General features: G+C 38.7%; 1 protein-coding gene across 10 annotated transcripts in view; it reads left to right on the top strand.

Moving 5' to 3' along the window:
- LOC108718167 (kinesin-like protein KIF1A) overlaps positions 1 to 14395 on the top strand; it is a 94570-nt gene extending 80175 nt beyond the window's left edge. For 4 of the 10 annotated variants that reach the window (XM_018265835.2, XM_018265836.2, XM_018265837.2 and 1 more), the window contains 11 exons: positions 1259 to 1373; positions 2405 to 2538; positions 7109 to 7170; positions 7620 to 7765; positions 8191 to 8403; positions 8797 to 8874; positions 9796 to 9920; positions 10822 to 10962; positions 11319 to 11511; positions 13154 to 13272; positions 13697 to 14395. In XM_018265835.2, coding sequence (XP_018121324.1) covers positions 1259 to 1373; positions 2405 to 2538; positions 7109 to 7170; positions 7620 to 7765; positions 8191 to 8403; positions 8797 to 8874; positions 9796 to 9920; positions 10822 to 10962; positions 11319 to 11511; positions 13154 to 13272; positions 13697 to 13739 — 1369 coding nt within the window. In that variant the 3' untranslated portion in view covers positions 13740 to 14395. Of the gene's footprint in view, positions 1 to 93; positions 118 to 1258; positions 1374 to 2404; positions 2539 to 4559; positions 4617 to 7108; positions 7171 to 7619; positions 7766 to 8190; positions 8404 to 8796; positions 8875 to 9795; positions 9921 to 10821; positions 10963 to 11318; positions 11512 to 13153; positions 13273 to 13696 lie in introns of all 10 variants that reach the window. The other 6 variants (XM_041564977.1, XM_041564979.1, XM_041564982.1 and 3 more) reach the window with 3 other exon arrangements.
- Positions 14396 to 18918: the final 4523 nt, after the last annotated feature.

Below are 18918 nucleotides of genomic sequence, written 5' to 3' on the forward strand. Positions count from 1 at the left end.
TTCCTCCCCACCTTGGGTATCTTCACTCATTGCTCTTTTTTGGCCCTTTGCATTCACACTCTCTCACTATGTATTTGGGGCTCCTACCTGCAGCTGCCAATCCGGGAGGGGCACCAGGTACTCACTTCTAATATTCTGTCTTCCTCTATCCTTGTCTGAAGTCTCCTTGCACTGCTTCCTCCTCCTTTACTTGCCTCTCCTCTTCTACCTTTTAACTTCTCCACCTCACAACTCCTTTATTCCCTTATCAAACTTCCTGCAAGATAAGCTGTTCTGGCAGTAAACAGGAAAATCACACTATTTGCTTTTAATATTATTCTTCCACTCCAGTTCTGGAAGGGAAATATCCACTCTGTAGCACATTACTACTTTGAATCTACAAGTCATTCCTCTGTGTTGTCTCATTTTTACTCTTCATTTAAAGTCTTGCCATTTGCCTCTCTTTTGCTCTCTTCGGCTTATCCTACATCACTTCTGCTGTTATTCTTGTTAAGACATTTCTCACTTCTTAAATAAATAGCTGCCATCTTCTCAAGCTCCTCCTTTTACCCATACTGATCCTTTTGGCTCACTGTAATTCATAGTGTGATCGGTCAGACCACCTTCTTAACATCCATTACCAACCTGAATAGCTTCTCAATCCATCTTCACCAAAATGTATTTGTCTCTGCTACCCCTTCCTAGCCCTGTGTCTTGTTTCCTTGCCTCATCATTTATCCCAAAGACATTTGCTTAACCATTTCAAGTGCTTCTGTTTTTTATTGTGGGCAGTTTCTAAAATGTTAGTGTGTTTAAAGCAATGTTTCTATGGGAGCTTCTGATGCAAATAATATGAACTCGAAAATTATGTTAGGTCTCTAGAACTAGCCTAATGTGAATTTTTCATTTAACTTACCAGACAATTATTATTTCCTAAGGAAATACCTACAGATCCATTTTAGTACCACAACTCTGAACGCTAGAGGCTAAAGCATATATAATTTGCTCCAAACAGAAGATTATCATGGGCCATTGCAATTATGTAATATATACAGAACTCTAAACATCTGCCTAAATATATGCATGCTCAGTCAATGTGTCTCTCTTGTTCTTTCTTTCATTGTCTCTCCAGTGCGTCAGTCTATCTCTGCGTACCCACATACTGTAAGGGTGTTTTGTACTTTGTGTTTATAAAGTCATATGTTCTACAGATTACATTCTCAATGTGGTTTAGCTTTTATACCTAGGATATAACAATATCTCCTTGTTTCTATGGTAGGACATTCTATCACTTTGATGTGGCCTGGGACAGCTCTATGCACAACTCTTTGTTGCTGAATCGTGTCACTCCATACAGAGAGAAGATCTACATGACTTTGTCTGCCTATGTGGAGGTAAGGCGCCTAGAGCAAGCATCTTTGGAACACAAATAATATTTTTAAACAAATTAAATCTCTTGTACAGGTCTGTATTCATTTAAATAATGTTAACGGCTGACCTCTCAGGGTTTGTAGTGTTTAACTAAAAGCTAACATTCAAAGTCATTGGAATAAAAACTTTATAATGGATAGAGGATGTCTCTTACACCTCCAGTGTTCCCAAACCTCTCCTTGCTGGCTTTTCTTTTTTTAAAAAATCCATCAACCAGCCAGCATATTTTCAAACCTGGTAGAGTCCAATTAGAGCTAAATATTGGGGGTTATTTATCAAAGTCCGAATTTATTTCAATATTTTCTGCTACAAACTCCGATCAATTCCCCTAGGGTTTTTTGCGCTTATTTATTATTACCTTTTGCCGAAAAATTTGAGAAAATCAGATTTTCAAGCTTTTTTTTGGACTTTTCCATCCGATTTTCAAGATTTTTTCGGAATTTTCACCCGAAATCTTGAAAATGGGGAAAAACGGGTTATTGCACGAAACCCAGCGTACATCAAAAAATCCTTGGGACTTCTCCCATTCACTTACTTCCAACCTCGACTGGTCTGAGATGCTGATTTTCAGATTCTGACCTTTCCATCCTCGGGGTTTAATAAATTGTGAAAAATTTGGGATTTTTTAAAAGTCCGATTTATAAAAAAAAAATCACAAATTTTTCGTGATTTTTGCATTAGGAGTTTAGTAAATAGCCCCCTTAGTATTATATGCAGTTCATGTACAGTCAAGGACAGTCAGGACAGTCAGGAGGTGAGGGGGAGGTTAGCAGTTGGGGTAGAAAAATGGCACCCCCTACATCTTCATGTCCTTTAAAGTTTTGGAAAAATATGATCCAAGAAAGTGTGAGCATCTCTAAAATTATATAAATAAATGATAATGATGGTGATGAAAGTAGAGGAACATAGTTGAATCTCATATTGACTGTAAGCCTATCTCCTTCTTACAGACCCTTGCAATTTTTGATTTTCTCTCTGATTTGCACTTTAATAGATGGAAAATTGTACACAGCCTGCTGTGATCACAAAAGACTTCTGCATGGTTTTCTATTCTCGAGATGCCAAACTCCCAGCATGCCGATCCATTCGGAACCTATTTGGAACTGGCAGCTTACGAGCCTCTGAAAGGTGAGTTCACAGTGAACCATATTAATGTTCCTGCATAAAATGTGGCTACAGCAGACCTTTTTAACGTTCAGTTAAATATCAATATAAATGATTTAATTATACAGGTATAGGACCTGTTATCCAGAATGCTCGGGACCTGAGGCATGCCAGATAACGGATCTTTTAGTAATTTGGATCTTCATACCTTACTACTAGAAAATCTTGTAAGCATTAAATAAACCCAATAGGCTGGTTCTGCTTACAGCAAGGATTAATTATATTATAGTTTGAAACTTGTACAAGGTACTGTTTTATTATTACAGAAAAAAAGGAAATAATTTTTAAAAATTTGGATAAAATGGAGTCAATGGGAGACCGCCTTTCGGTAATTCGGATCTTTCTGGATAACGGGTTTCCGGATAACAGATCCCATACCTGTATCTATCAATATGCTGGGCATTAGGTCATATGTGTTGAATTTACCAAGAACTATCTGAAATTAAAGAAGTTTTTTATCTCATGTACAACTTGCTTGCCAAATTGATGTACAGTTCAGTAATGGTGCTTATTTTTTTTACCTCTCATTATATGCTTGTTAAACAGACTGAGATTGTGTAGGTCTCATCCTGTTAAAAACTGCACATGTTGGGCAGTAAAAAAAAAAGATAGGATTAAATTGTTCTTTTATGTGATGTGAATAGTGTGATTACATTCCAGAGAGATTGGTTACCCCTTGTATTATGCACCTCTGTGCTTTCAATGCTTTATAGATCTGCCTGCCATTGCATGCACCGAAGTAATATCACAAAGCTGTCTCATGGGTCTGTTTCTCCAGCTCACTATTAGCTGAACTTTGCAAGCTCTTTAGCATTTCTTTTGCATGTAAATTTCCTGAGTGATTAAGAAGAATTTCTTCCTGTGCATAAAGAATCCTGGATTTAATATGGGCATATTCAGCTCAGTCAGCAAAGTTTATGTATAGTTGCTTACACAGAATTCTAGACATTGCATTTGCCATAAGCATAAGGGATTGTTCACCTTTGGGTTACCTTTTAGTATGATGTAAAGAGTGATATTCTGAGACAATTTGCAATTGGTTTTCATTTTTTATGATTTGTGGTTTTTGGCTTTTTATTCAATTTTCATTATAAACAATCTGGTAGCTAGGGTCTGAATTTCCCTAGCAACCATGTATTGATTTGAATAAGGGACTGGAATATAAATAGGAGAGGACCTTACAAGAAAGATGAGCAATAAAATGTAGAAGTAATACTACATTTGTGGCCTTACAAAGCATTTGTTTTTGAGATGGGGTCAGCGGCGCCCATCAGAAAGCTTAAAAGAGTCAGAAGAAATAGGCAAATAATTATAAAACTATGAATAATGAAAATGAATGGAAAAGTTATATAAACCTTATACCTTATAAACCGTAAGTTCTGATATCAGTTTGAAACGGTGAGTTCTGATATCATTTCTGTCACATGACTCACTGAAACGTGTGTATTATAATAAATAAAGTACCCCCAGTTGCAAAATATGAGGATATTAGAAGTTACCTTGGAGTTCCACGACCTGTATAAAAACACTCGGCCTTCGGCCTGGTGTTTTTATTTGGTCATGAAACTCCGCGGTAACTTATAACATCCTTATAATTTACAAGAATTGACAAATCTTCTGCATTTTATGGGCTATCAGTAATAGAGGTATATTAGGATATTAGGGAGAAGTAGAAGCGAAGCGATAGATGTCAATGCTTTCTCTGAGTTTGTTGCCCAGAAGCTGGACAGTTGCATGTTGGAAATCCATAACAACATTTTTCTGGTCACTAATACCAATTTTAAAATTCTCTTATTTTTCCATCTCATTACACATACACAATCAACATTATTTGGGACGCCCTCTCCGTTTCCCATGCCACATTGGGGTTGTTATATCTCTATATTCTCTACTACCTAATTAAAACAACACATTGAATGTCCGCTTCATGTTCTCTTATCTTTTTCACTAACCTCTAGATTCTCCTATAACTTATTGCATTACAGTACTCGGCTTACATGCATGCTTATGAACATGAGAGGCAAGGTGGGATATGCACCAAGGTAAGAAAAGTCTCCCCAGTCCTTGAGTTATTCTGTGGAGCCTGTTTTCCAAATCAGAGTACATTTGTACACCATAGTGAATATGCTCCATGTGATAACTTGAATTGGAGAGTTTTCTTTCACTGTAGAGACTTGGGGCATTCTGTAAAGAAATGGCACTGGGCTCATGTTTGCTATTTTTAACATTTTCAAATTCCTGTGTGTTTTGCGGCTTCTTTTATCTGCAGAAAACTGTAAAATCATTTTAAAGGTGGCATGGTCTGTTTGCACTATGCTCACAGTGCCATTTTACTGGGCTTTGTTTCATTAAGTGGAGTCAGAAATTGAAACATTATGAAATTTTAAGAAATTGTCTTTGAAACTAAGCCCAAAACAATGTGCCAATACTAGGACTCCAGCCCAGTCTTGTCCCATTTATGCTGCAAACTGTTATTTTGCAGCATAATTGGTTTAACATTAGTTTTTTAAGTTTGTTTGGGGGTCCACAGTGTGAAACCTGTTCAACTGGTACCACATTTGGTAGCTGCAACAAATGGGTATTACCATCTCTTTACATCCTGCTCTTGATTCTCCTTAAGTACCTCACCAGATATGTTCTACTACCATTATACATAAATCACAATGCTTGGAATGGAAATGATTCGGGGGTGTATGTACAGTTTAAGCAAATCAGTGAGTTTGTGGGGAAAATATTCTCAATTGTTCTTGGCAGATATCCAATGACTATTTGCATTTTCTTGTTTAACCGATATGTTACTGCTTTATTTTTCATGTGCAGTGTGAGACATGAAACATTCACTATAACCCAGTGCTTCATACCTTTCTCTTATGCAAGCCTCTACTTAAAATTCCCCTTTACTTGGAAATGTCTTTGTATCAAAAGGAAGTTTGTATATTATTTTGTAACACATATATAGCCACCGTTCTTTTTATCAATGTGTAAGTACGCGTAAGCAGTCAGAGCAAGTAAAACAAGGGGGAGAATTTCACTTATAACAATGGTACACATTTTTAAATTAATGGATTGGTTTCTTTTTTTTTTAAAAAAAAAAAATTAGAAATGGGATTTTATTTTTTGTCTTTACATCCCCTTTAAATGACATTTTTAAATAATGTATACAGTTTCATTGCAATTTGTAGACTTAAACTACTTTCTTGCTGTGTAGTGTAGCTGCTTTAAGAAATGTGGTGTCCTGATTTTAAGGTCTATATACCTGAGCAACTTAGGCAAGAAGAGTTTTGTAACGTTCACAGCGGGAAGCCGTTGTAACGGGAATAAGTCTCACACTTGGTAGTGGGTGGGGTGGAAGCCCAGGGAAATGGCCATAAACAATTGGAGCAGGCATAGGGACTTTGCAGGTTTAATGGTAACTGAAGATAAACACAGGAACAGTCAAAATCAAATACAAAATGAAAACAAAGTCTTTACCAGGCAGACAAGGAAAGCTGAAACAAAATCACAGGAACAAGAACTCTGGAACTAGGAATCACAGAAACAAGGAACAAAGGTTATCCAGGAACAGAGAAATTAAATCAATGAATCAGCCCTGAGCAAAGCTGAAAGGGCTGGTGATTAGGGAATACAAAACACAAGAAGGTAATGAGAAGGGAAGAGACCAGGGAGGAGACAAACTGGAAACATGCAGAAATACAAAACAACAACAACAAGATCAGGGCAAACTCCAATAGCCTCCTGTGGCTCACTCAGCAAGTGCAACGAATTGTCCAGATAGTTCAAGTCAAGTTAAAGTCCTGGGCTGGTCCTTGCAAATTTATCAGTTGGACACATTACAATTCAACCACATACCTGTATGAATAATTCCAGACTCCACTAATCCAACTAGTCTTTCCATTAACTGACCAATCAGGCTGCTAGGAAAATGTGATCCATCCCGAAGTTTCCTTGTGAGGCGACTTTGGAAAACAAATTGTCAAGACTGGGGATTTTTCATTCTAGCAGGAAGGTAGGGGAAGGCAGTGGGGGGAGATTGTCGCCGCGAAGAAGATGCGGTTTGTCGCTGGGGTGACGAATGTGCCCTTACCCTAATTCTACTAAAAGATTGTTTAATCAGTAATTAAACCCAGTAGGATTTTTTGCCTACAATAAGGATAAACTATATCTTAATTTGGATCAAGTACATGGTACTGTTTTATTATTACAGAGAAAAAGTCAATAATTTGAAAAAAATTTAATAATTTAATGGAATCTATGGGAGATGGACTTCCTATAATTTGGATCTTTCTGGGTAAGAGGTTTCCAGATATCAGATCCCATACCTGTACCTTAAATACTTAGACTAGGACTTTGTTCACTAATAGATCTACAGTGCCTTGTCACTCAACCATCTCTGGAAACAACATGGAAATAAAACAAAATAGTACACAGTGGGAAGAGTATCTATAACATATTTTTGTAAAATAAATGGAATGATGTAATTGCTTTTATGGTAATCCTCCATAACACTCATATACTATACTGCTTCTCTCTGCAGTAATCGTGTGACTGGAGTTTATGAGATGAGCCTGTGTCGGGTTGCAGAAGCCAGTAGTCCAGGTAAGTGCCCCCTGATAAACCCTAGGAGTGTGATGAAATAAAAGTCTCTAGGTTTGCACTTGGTTTTGTAAAGTATGTCAACTAATACGATAAGTGACCTGTACATCCTACCTTCTGATTGGTTGCTATAGATTAATAGATATGGTGCAACTGTTATCTCGATCAACTAGCATTTAGTAAGGTTTTATATAGACATAAAAGGTTGGACTTGATGGACATGTCTAAGTTACTATGTTAAGCTATTATTTGGAAAGTCACATGGGTGCTATTCAGCTTTAAGTGGCCACATTTGTACTTCTACTGTTAATAAGCAAATTATGTAAATCAGAAATAAATATTAAAGTGACATCTTTAGTGTGTCATTTACATGGGGTCGGTAATAGGAAGCATCATTCACTGTGCAGCTTTTGTCATTAGAATTCTTATTTCTAACCTCACACACCATTTAGGGATGCAGCGGAGACGAAGACGTGTGTTAGACACCTCGGTAGCATATGTACGAGGGGAGGAAAACCTGGCAGGGTGGAGGCCACGGAGTGACAGCCTTATCCTTGACCACCAGTGGGAACTGGAGAAACTCAGCTTGCTTCAGGAGGTATCACAAGTCTTTATCCTTCATAAACACTGGGAATATTTGGTGTAATCCTAATTTTTAGCAGCATAAATACACTGTGTAATCTTTACAGAGAAGATGATCATGTGAACATAGTCTTTCCTTCTATTCATTTATTTTGCTTTGTGTTGATTACACTTGTTGCACTGATTTGAGCTGTCTAGAGCTACCCAGTAACGTAGCAAGAGTTTTCTTTAGAACGTAATAGAAGGAATCCCAAGAAGAAGAAGGAAACTTCTTACTCTTAAAGCTTTTTGTTTTGAACATGATAACTGACTGAAAATAAGTTGAGGGGAGCAATTTTAGGAAGGAGGGTTGCTACTGTTAGTTGAAGATGTTGAAAGAGATTAAGACACAGTGCTGAAGAACATATGCATTTATGAAAAAGAGGTCTTCTACTTGCCCAGGTGGAGAAAACTCGGCATTACCTGCTGCTGAGAGAGAAACTGGAAGCCACTCTCAGGGGAGCCACAGAATCTCTCACTCCTTCCCCAAGCGAGGAGATGCTGCCTCTCAGCCCAACAAGTCAGCCAGTTCAGATAACAGAGGTTGGATCACCCCGTGCAGAAGAGAACCCACTAGAAACTGCTAGCGAAAGGCAGAAAGAGCTGGCTGTCAAGGTGCGATTTTATTCCTTTAATGTTTGCTATTTTTAGAGTGCTGTATTGTATTGTACTATACTGTATTCTGTGTAGAAGAACCTCTGCTTGTTATTTTCTTTTCATGCTCAGTTGAAATCATAGGGTTCTATGAAGAATAGTAAAAGTTCAAAATACTGATGTTTATTTGTGCACAAAGTTCTTGGATATTTGTCATACTGGATAGTGTGGATAGCACAATACTCATACCATAGGCTTACAGTCTGTTAGGAGTGGCAATAAGTAAAGCAATTATTCATTTGCCAGACTGGACAAAAATCTAGAGCTTTTGACAAGGAAGTATCTGATTACTATAGGTGTTGTAGTTCACTAGCTACTAAAAGTCTCTTTAATATGTAATTGCTTATGTTACAGTGTCTTCGTCTGCTTAGCCACACCTTTAACAGAGAGTACAGTTACAGTCATGTATGCGTGAGTGCCAGCGAGAGTAAGGTAAGCAATCCTCAGGCACTTTTCTGTACATATATTTCCCCTGTAGGTTATCACTCACAAACATATACTACCTATGTGTAGTCACATGTGTAGTCCCACTTGGATCTTCAAAAATTGGAACCAGAAACCCCTAAATAGTGAAGCTTGCAAAACACTGTCATACTAATAGACTGGCAATCAAACAAATGACTATGTAGACACAGAAACATCCATCAAGCAAAACACAACAGTAAGCCATTCTAAATACCTTAAGGCTATGGGCACGCAGGCTGAATGCTCCTGCTGTTGTCAACCTGTGTATTTTTGCAGGCTGAGAGAAGCAGGTCTGTTCCGTGCCCGTGCTCCATTGAATTGAATCCGGTCAACCTTCGTGTGCTCACAGACAGAGATAAGCCTGTGTGAGCTCACACACAGAGGAGCTGAAGCTGAGGTCAGCTCAAATATGCAAAAGGAGGCATCTCTGGGCTGACCTCAGCTTTAGCTCCTCTGTGTGTGAGCTCACACAGGCTGATCTCTGTGTGTGAGCACATACAGGTTGACCAGATTCAAATCAATGGAGCAGGGGCACGGAACAGACCTGCTTCTCTCAGCCTGCAAAAATACACAGACTGACAGTCAGAACCTTCAGACTGTGTGCCCGTAACCTAAATCCCAGCTATTATACAACATATAAAGATAATAATATGTATACATATATCAAATTTTTCGAATCTCAAAAAAACCCTACAAAATATGCAGATGAGGGCTTTATAGCCCAACCTGACCATCTCCTCATCAACACAAGTCAAAAAAATGAAAAATGATGAAGACGGGACGCCACCATTGCTGTAAATCTCTATATTGTTGAATTAGCTGGAAACTGCCATAACTTAGACTATGGAAATATTGTTCAGTAATCTATTTTTCTTTCTATATTTGCAGCTGTCTGAAATGTCAGTTACACTTTTACGGGACCCCTCACTGTCTGGCTTAGGGGTCAGCTCCCTCACACCATCCAGCACATGCCCTTCACTTGTAGAAGGACGTTACTACAGTCCTGAGGCTAGGTATGTTTTGGGTATTATCTAGTGTGTTGCAAGCGTTGAAAGTCTGCATCCTTTTGAATCTTTTAAACATTTTAATAATCAGAATTAAGTGCAGCTTTACCCTACTGGATAAAGCTGCAGTAAATTCTAATTAATTAAATGTTATTTTAAATAATTAAATGCTCCAATCAAATGGGTTAGCACAGAGCTGGCACACCACCGCTCATAATGGCTAGCTGTGAACTGGAGCTAACCACATCAGATAAGAATATGGTGTCTGGTCTTGTGGCCCAACCTGTGTTCAAATGTCTGAGCTGTTGTGTCTGCGATGTGCATTTTCCTATCTCCCTATTTATATATTTTTTCAGAATATTAATATGGCCTCTGGGCAATCAATGTGATAGCAAAAGCAGTCTTAAAAGACCTGTGGGAGATGATCACATCAAGATCTGATGTGGTCCTCATCCAGCTGGATTTTCAGAACTGCCTAATACATAAATATGGCTGATGCCAAGCCAGATATAAGTTGGGGAGGGAATTGTTTTGGTTCCATACATTAGACCAGTGATCCCCAACAGTAGATTGCGAGCAACATGTTGCTCACCAACCCCTTGGATGTTGCTCCCAGTGGTCTCAAAGCAGATGCTTATTTTTGAATTCCTGGCTTAGAAGCAAGCTTTGGTTGCATAAAAAACAGGTGTACTTCCGAACAGAGCCTCCTGTAGGCTACCAGTCAGTATAGGGGCTACCAAACAGCTATTCACAGCTCTTTTTTACTCACGAGTAAAAAAGGTTGGGGACCCATGCATTAGACAATAAGTTGCTGGCTATGTCGGGAAAATATGGTTAATTTAAGACATGTCAGAATGTCAACTGAAATCTTTTTGTCGGTTTCTTCCTGTCTTTTTCCACTTTTCATCAGCCCACAGCCTATCTCCTGCGCATTCAGCCCTGTGAGAGACCTGCTGAGCCCAGCTGGAGACCTACAGAAATCTCCCAGTGGTGAACTGAAGACTCCCACTTTAAATCTGTTTGTACCTGAAATACAAGAGGTCAGAGTTAGGTAAGGAGACATCATCTATGTTTGTTTTTTTAATCTACACACATCATTCATATAATCGTTTTCTGAAGTCGCCCGAAGTTGCCTCACAAGGAAACTTTGGGCAACTTTGGAAAATTAAGTGCTCAGAGTGCCATCCCGCCGGCGATTTTCATTCTAGCCGGCGGGAAGGCAGTTCGGGGAGATTAGTTGCCCCGAAGAAGAGGAGATTTGTCGCTGGGTGGCTAATCTCCCAAAATCTGCCTGTGTGTCTCTGCCATAAAACTTCTTATGATATGGGTGGGGTAGGTGGAAATTTTTATGGTTTAAAATCATATAAATAGCTTTTGCACATATTTTTTTGTGTTCTTTCTTGGCAGTCCGATTGTCTCTAAGAAGGGATACTTGCACTTTCTGGAGCCACATACTGGAGGCTGGGTGAAGAGATACGTAGTAGTCAGACGACCCTATGTCTATATTTACAATAGCGATCGGGACCAAGTGGAGAGAGCCATCCTCAACCTCTCCCAGGCCCATGTTGAATATAGTGAGGACCAACAAGCTATGCTGAAGGTAAGTGCAATCACCTTAACAAACATATGTACGTCACCAAACATTGGCTTGGAACATTGGCTGCTGCAAGCATTTCTACATTTACATATATATATATATATATATATATATATATATATATATATATATATATATATATATATATATATATATATATATATAAGACCTTTAATTTTATTTTAAAAGGGTAGAACACTGGGCTTTGGTAAGTATATTAAAGTTACTAAATATATTTTTTTCCAAATATTCACATACAATTCTTACAGGGTCTAGGAAGCCAGACTGATCCTTTAGTTCTCTGCTTACCCTTAAAGGGGAAGTAAAGTCTAAAATAGGATAAGGCTAGAAATGCTGTATTTTGTATACTAAACATAAACATGAGCTTACTGCACCACAAGCTTAATCAAACAAATGATTTATGCTTTCAAAGTTGGCTGCAGGGGGTCACCATCTTGTAACCTTGTTAAACATCTTTGCAAGACCAAGACTGTGCACATGCTCAGTGTGGTCAAAACAGGACAAGTCAAATATCTGCCAGATGCTGATACAGCAAGACCGGTCCCGTGTTGTCATGTAATCTAATGTGGATTTTATAGTTTTTGTTAAATACAAACTTTCTCCAACTCTGCAGAACCAGTGGCTGCAGCAAAATAATCCTCTAAATAGAATCCCAGTTTATCTGTAAATCTGGCTCCATGATCTTTGTCCCTGCAGCTGGAGTTGGAAACAGTAAATAAGATGCAAAGACAAAAATAAAATCCAATCTACACAGTCGCTGACTGCCCTACAGGGAAACAAACAAAGCTGCTTGAGTTCTGCATGGCTGGGAAGTAAGACGGGGGCTCCCCCTGCTGTTCATAAGTATGATTGTTTCCCTGCAGAGCAGTTAGAGACTGGCTGACAATTCCTATCCACAGCAGTAAATGAAGGGAAAATTTCACTGCATACAGTCAGGTTTCTTATAAAAACTTTTTTTGCCTTTACATGCCCTTTAAAGTATAAAGATCTTGATTTTCTGCAAATTACAATATTAATATTGATGTGAATGAACAAGATGATCTATACTGAAAGCAAATGCAGATGGTGCAGGCGTAATTGAAGTATCTGACATAAACACTGTTTTTTCTGTATTGACCTGTATTGATTCGAAAAGACTGAGTTACTTGAAAAATGCAAATGAGCTTTCATAATGAAGTGGACCTTGCAGTAAATCAAACCTGAGTCGCTGAGCAGACAGCCCTACACTAAGCTGGTCTAGGTGGTGCTAAGTTAGCTGCAATATAGTTACAGGTGTAGTAACCCATAGCAACAAATTCAGTACACTGTATAAGGGAGGAACTCCACGATGCGGCTGGTGCCGACATGTCGCCATGCGGTGAAATACATGCAACGTGTTGGATGTTCTGAGGATAACAGGAAGTGAAGGAGAAATCGCAGGTATGGATTTCTCCTTCACTTCCTGTTATCTTGAATGGGTTTCGTCGCATGGCGACATGGCAACACCAGCCGCGTCGTGGAGTTCCTCCCTAATGGGTTTTCTAGAGGAATTCATTTAGTGCAGAAATAGTTACAACTTGCACTGTAACCCTCGGTATATTATCTACAACTAAGGATTGTTGTTGTCCTTTTTTTTCTTCTACAGACCCCTAACACATTTGCAGTATGCACCCAGCACCGTGGCATCCTTCTGCAGGCCAGCAACGACAAAGACATGCACGACTGGCTCTACGCCTTTAACCCTCTCCTGGCTGGCTCCATCCGGTGAGACTCTGCAACAAACAAACAAACAAACTGCAGGGCAAGTGCACTGACCTGAAGGGAAGGGGACGGCAGTTTGCTAGCTACAGACACATTGTAACAAAATGAGTTCACAGTAATCCTGGTCTATAGGTGCATCTCAGGGGTTGTCATCTTAAACTTCAGCCAGAACACAATGTACCCAAAACCAATATAACTGTACATTTGTCACACACAACCTTTTAGCTTCTTAGCCAATGTCTCATAGAATCACAGTAGGAAATTTGTAGAGACAGATAAGCTTCAGACATGAACATCACATCTTATAATCATACTGTAACTGGCAGAATGTGGATGAATTTTGAATTCTTATGACTGTGTGAAATGGCACATTTAGCTCTGTATGACTGTATTTCCTTCTCTTTCTGTTTCTTTGCTTCTTTCTCAGGTCCAAACTGTCCAGGCGCAGATCAGCCCAAATGAGAATTTAATGGGATCCTTGTTCTTCTTGCCCTTTCATTACCAGGTTACACCTTCCGTTCAATTCTCAAACCTGCAAACAACAACCTGGCTCCTCTTGGCTTGGCGCTGTCACTCGGCTTGGGTTTAACTTTAAAGCTGTTCCTGAAGATCCCATTTAATCTCACTGTGCTGCACTTTCCCTCTGCTCCAACTGAATTGTATTCTCTCTTCCTGACTGTATATATTCATTCCACCACACTTGGTAGAGCAGAGGAGAGTATTTTCTCTCCCGTAGTTGAGTTAACTAATGTATTAGAATAAAAAAGTGACAGAAGTACAAACAGAAGTGCATAAGGGACAAATGAAGGAGATTGCTGCTTTGCTTGTCTGAAAAGAAAATGGTGTTTTAGTAATGGAAGAGATTATATCTGTGGCAGTGATAAATGTGGATGCAATGCTCTGAATGTCTCTAGAGGGATGTGAAAAAGCCATGCTCAAGCAATGAAGTGTTACCCATTCATGTAAAACCATTTCCTTGCACAATTCGCACACTTTAAATATCACATACATGGGCACTCTTCCTAAATACTAAGGCACCTCTTATACATGGTTATTTTTCTTCTATAGTCACCTCATCACCTTTAAATTAGCCTCATTATCCAGTCTAAGAAAACAGGAGTTAAATGTATTCATGTTCACTTGTTGGGTATTATCGGAGCACTAAATATTTGTGTATGTAACTTTCACTGAACTACAGTCAGAACCATCATCACAAAAGTATTTTGGCATTACTTAATTACTTAAACTCCCTGCTCACTCATAGCTCTGGGCTCAGATTACAGTGGGAGGGGGAAAGGGGAGAGGAGCAAACTGAGCATGCTCAAGCCCAAGCCCTGGAAGTGTATGCTGAAAACATGAAGTCTGATACAGAAGCCCATGTGTACACAATAGAAGGAAAGAAATGTGGTGTTTATTTTGACAGAGGACTCAGAGCAGCATTACTTTGAGGCTTTACTGGTGTATTTATATAGACCTTTCTGATAAAGCTTACTTAATTTTAGCCTTTCCTTCTCCTTTAAAACACCGTGAGACACTGGGGCTCATTTATCAACACTGGGCAGTTACCTATAGCAACTAATCAGTGATTAGCTTTTTAAAGCCAGCTGTAAGTAGAACATTGAATGCAGCAATCTGATTGGTTGCCGTGGGTTATTGCCCATGGGCAAATTTGCCCAGTGTTGATAAATGACCCCCTGTGAGTCTTAGATATTTCAACTATTGCAAAAGACACTGAGAAGAGAGGTGACAGCACTGAATACTCACCCAGCATTGAGTCTGTAAATATACCTGTACCCATTTCAACAATACATCTACAGAGCAGGCACATGAGGCTTACATGATTCTAATAGATGGCAGGCATTATATATTTTTTTTAACAAATAAGTAGGTACTGCTTGCTATACAGTTTAGGGCAGATTGTAGCAGCAGAATAGTTGATTTCATATAATATTTAATTCATCTGAAGTTAAAATTAAAATAAACCATCTATCCAGTCCATTAGACAGAATAAACAAAATATACAATAAGAGGCGTTTCACATTTTAATAATGTGTGCATTGGGATTAGGAAAAAAATCAAACATGCTTGTAGATATGGGTTGCAAGTGTTTTTTTTCCCACAGTCATCCAGTTCTGGAGCAAAGCTGTGATGTGCAGGGCCTGTGAATGTTCTGTTAGTCTAGAGCTGACCTTGGCAAGTGTTCTTGTGCACAGTAGTCCCTACATGGGGCAAGCTTTTACTGTACTAGTTTGAGTTAGAAGTCCTGCCTTTCATTGGTGAATGACGTCTGGTGCCTTCATAGTTCACAGATTTTCAAATCTGAATGTACTGATAATCATCCAGGATTACATCAGTTTGTAGAAAAGTAGAATGAATTTCAATGTTGAAGAATATGAGGGTTTTAAGATTCACCATATACACACATCCCAATCTGTCTGGCTCTCGCTTAGTGTTTAAAGGATAGGGCACCATCTATCTCTTGAATTGGATCACTTAATGTGTGTGGGGGGGTGATAGCACCTCAGAACTTGTCTCATGGTCAATCAGCCTTGAGGACCCTGAAGGTCCACCACTTCCTACACATGGTCAGATGTGTATCTGAGGCCAGCAAACCTGCAGAGCACAGTTTCTTGAGATAGACCAAGTGTCTAAATCCTAAAAGAGTCCCACAATAATAATAACATAATTCATCATATGAAAAAGTAGGCATGTTCCATCACCAACTAGTACAGCTAAACGTGTCCAGTTTTACCAACAGACAAATATAAAGGAAAAGGGAAATGATCACAATCATACGGGGTTCCGTTTGAACAAAGATGGCCTGTCTATTGATATATGAGAAGAGAAGCCTAGCGAAGCACTCAATGGCATTGCTTTATCAATAAGCCCTCCATTAAAAATAACATATTTTGGGTACAGTTACACTGTAAAGTGAGGAGAATTTGATTCATAAGACAAACCAGGAATTTGAGATTGTGCAGCAGATACTTTTTTTGCTTTATATGATCACTTACTATTGTAACCTCAAAGGATTGCCCTCAAGTAGAATGATGAGTGTCCTGTCGTGTACAACAGTGTCACATTAATCAGTGGTAAATAACACAGTGGAGTTTATTTACTAACAATGGCCAAACTTGAACTAATACACTGTACCATGCCAGCCAATCAACTTGTAGCTTTCATCGATCTTCCTCCCTTTGTCGGAACAAAGCAAATGGCTGATTGGTTGCTATGGTGGTGCAAAGTTGACCAGGGTCTAGTAAATGAGCATGGCTGAGTATTTTTTTTTTTGCTTTATTCACTAAAATAAGAGTGTAAATAACATATTATATACAAGTATAATTATAAAGAAACAGTGAATGCCAGATTAGAAAGGCTCACAAGTTTTTAGGAGCAACCCATGAGTTTTCTAAACCAATATACCACTGACATTTTCTCAAATTAGTGCTACATAGTGCAAACATGATGTTAATGTCACAGAATATATTCCATGTTAGCTAGCTTTTAGTCCTCCATGTGTGGGCATTGTATCTCTTAAAATCTGCCAGTATGTGTATGTGAGGTGTAAATGGTTCTGTTCCTGCACAAACTGACACTGCTTGTTTGTAATGACTAAAAACTTTAATATTTATAAATGGAACTGGTTAATATTTTGTGTTTCTTTCACAGGGGGTCTTCCCATTATATTCAGTTTTAATTCTTTTTCCTACACTAAAGACCCCCCGCCATCCCTCAATGCCAGACCCATGGCTGTGTTTGTGTATATTTACAGTACCTACTACATGTTTCACTATGGAGCGTGGGGGAGAGCGATGGTTGGCAGGTCTAAATTTCAAAACCAGCCAATAATGGCAACAAAACCAACCCAAAACTAGCCAACAGGCACTTCAAAAGTAGCCCAAAAATAGCACAATATGTGCAGTGAAAAAAAGCCTAAAAATAAATGACTATATGTGAAAATGCACCTTTTTTAAATTTCCACTGTTTTGCATATTTTTCCATGAAGCAAAATATGACAGATTCCAACTACAGAGGAGGTCCCAGGAGGTATAAGGGCCCCACAAGTCCCTAAATATTGGATAAAACAGGTCAACCTCTAGACATTTTGGTGGCCAGCAGATTTTTGCCAAAAAATTGTCTGAAATTGAGGAAAGTTACAGGAAAATGGGACTGGAGACTCGGGTACCAAAATCTGGTAACTCCAGACTTCTACAAAAGTCAGTCTCATTGCATGCTGGGTATTGTAGTCTTACATTAAACTTGGCAGTTGGCAAATTGTTAATAAAAACAACATTATCCAACATGCATTGGGAGACACAGGCTTGGCACATTAGGGCAAGAAAAAAACTTTGGCTGTTTCCAAACTACAAACCAGCCAAAGGCTCAAAAAGTAGTGCAAATCTACACCTTGGCTAGTTTGTACTTTCAATACCCACCTGGGAGAGGTGTTAGTGAATAGGCATTTGTGAGTCACATGATACTAGAGTTGAACATCTTTGAAGGCTTCTCAATGCCTTAATGTAGAACATTATGTATATTTGAGGAAGGGAATACTTCTTTCAAAGTCCTTTTATGTGCATATGACTTGGGTAGTTGGACATTACAGTCTATAGACAATTAACTGCACTTTTAGATGTCAAGCACTTTTGGTATCATACAGGAGTCAAATCTAGAGGCATATTAGTGGTCTTGTTGCTCCCTTTTTGCATTATTTCGAGAACAATCCATATTGTGGCTCCCGTCATTACAGACTTTCTAGGGAGTAGAATTTAACTTAAATTTCAGGAACGTAAGAGGTTCTGCAGCACCTAAAACATTTGCACTTTAACAAAAAGCACCCTAGATACACCAAGTACCTAACGTGAGTTGGCTGCTCAGATGAGTTGATCCTCTTCCATTCCCTTACCAGTGTTTGTAAATGTATCGCCATCTTTATTGTGCTTACACTCTACAGCCCCGTGCAATATGCTGACACACTTCAAATGAAAGATAAGGACAATAGTAATCATTGTTAACATGTTTAAAGTATAAGTAAACCTTTAATATAAGTGAATGCAAAATTGATGAGAGTACTATTCTTAGAACTTTTGCAATTTACATTCATTATTTCTTTTCTTTTTTTCCCAAGATATTAAGGGAAATATGTACTGGTCAGTTTCTGACCATTCGGACCACCAAGTAGTCAAGGAAATTATCAGGAGAAAGAGGCTGCCCTGATGTTCTTCTGCTTAGGAAAAAAAATAGAAACGTTTCTCAAATCTTTCCTAAGCAGACGAACATCAGAGCAGCCTCTTTCTTTCTCCTGACAACTTCTTTGACTACTCGGTGGTCAGAATGGTCAGAAACTGACCAGTAGGTGGCGCTGTTGTAACAAAATTCATTCATATTAACAGTACATATTTCATTTAATATCTTGGGAAAAAAAGAAAACAGATAATGAATTTAAATTGCAAAAGTTCTTAGAACAACACTCTCATCAATTTTGCATTCGCTTATTTTAAAGATTTACTTATACTTTAAGTAAGAAGGTGCTTGGATTCAGGCAATAGGGCTGGTAAGTAGCTTTCTACCCCTGCAGCCTGCCTGGCCTTGAAGAAATGAGAGATTCCACCCATTGGCATTGGTGAGTATTGATTGATTTACAAGGAT

The sequence above is a fragment of the Xenopus laevis genome, chromosome 5S (genome assembly GCF_017654675.1).
Source record: "Xenopus laevis strain J_2021 chromosome 5S, Xenopus_laevis_v10.1, whole genome shotgun sequence".
NCBI classification, from domain to species: Eukaryota; Metazoa; Chordata; class Amphibia; order Anura; family Pipidae; genus Xenopus; species Xenopus laevis.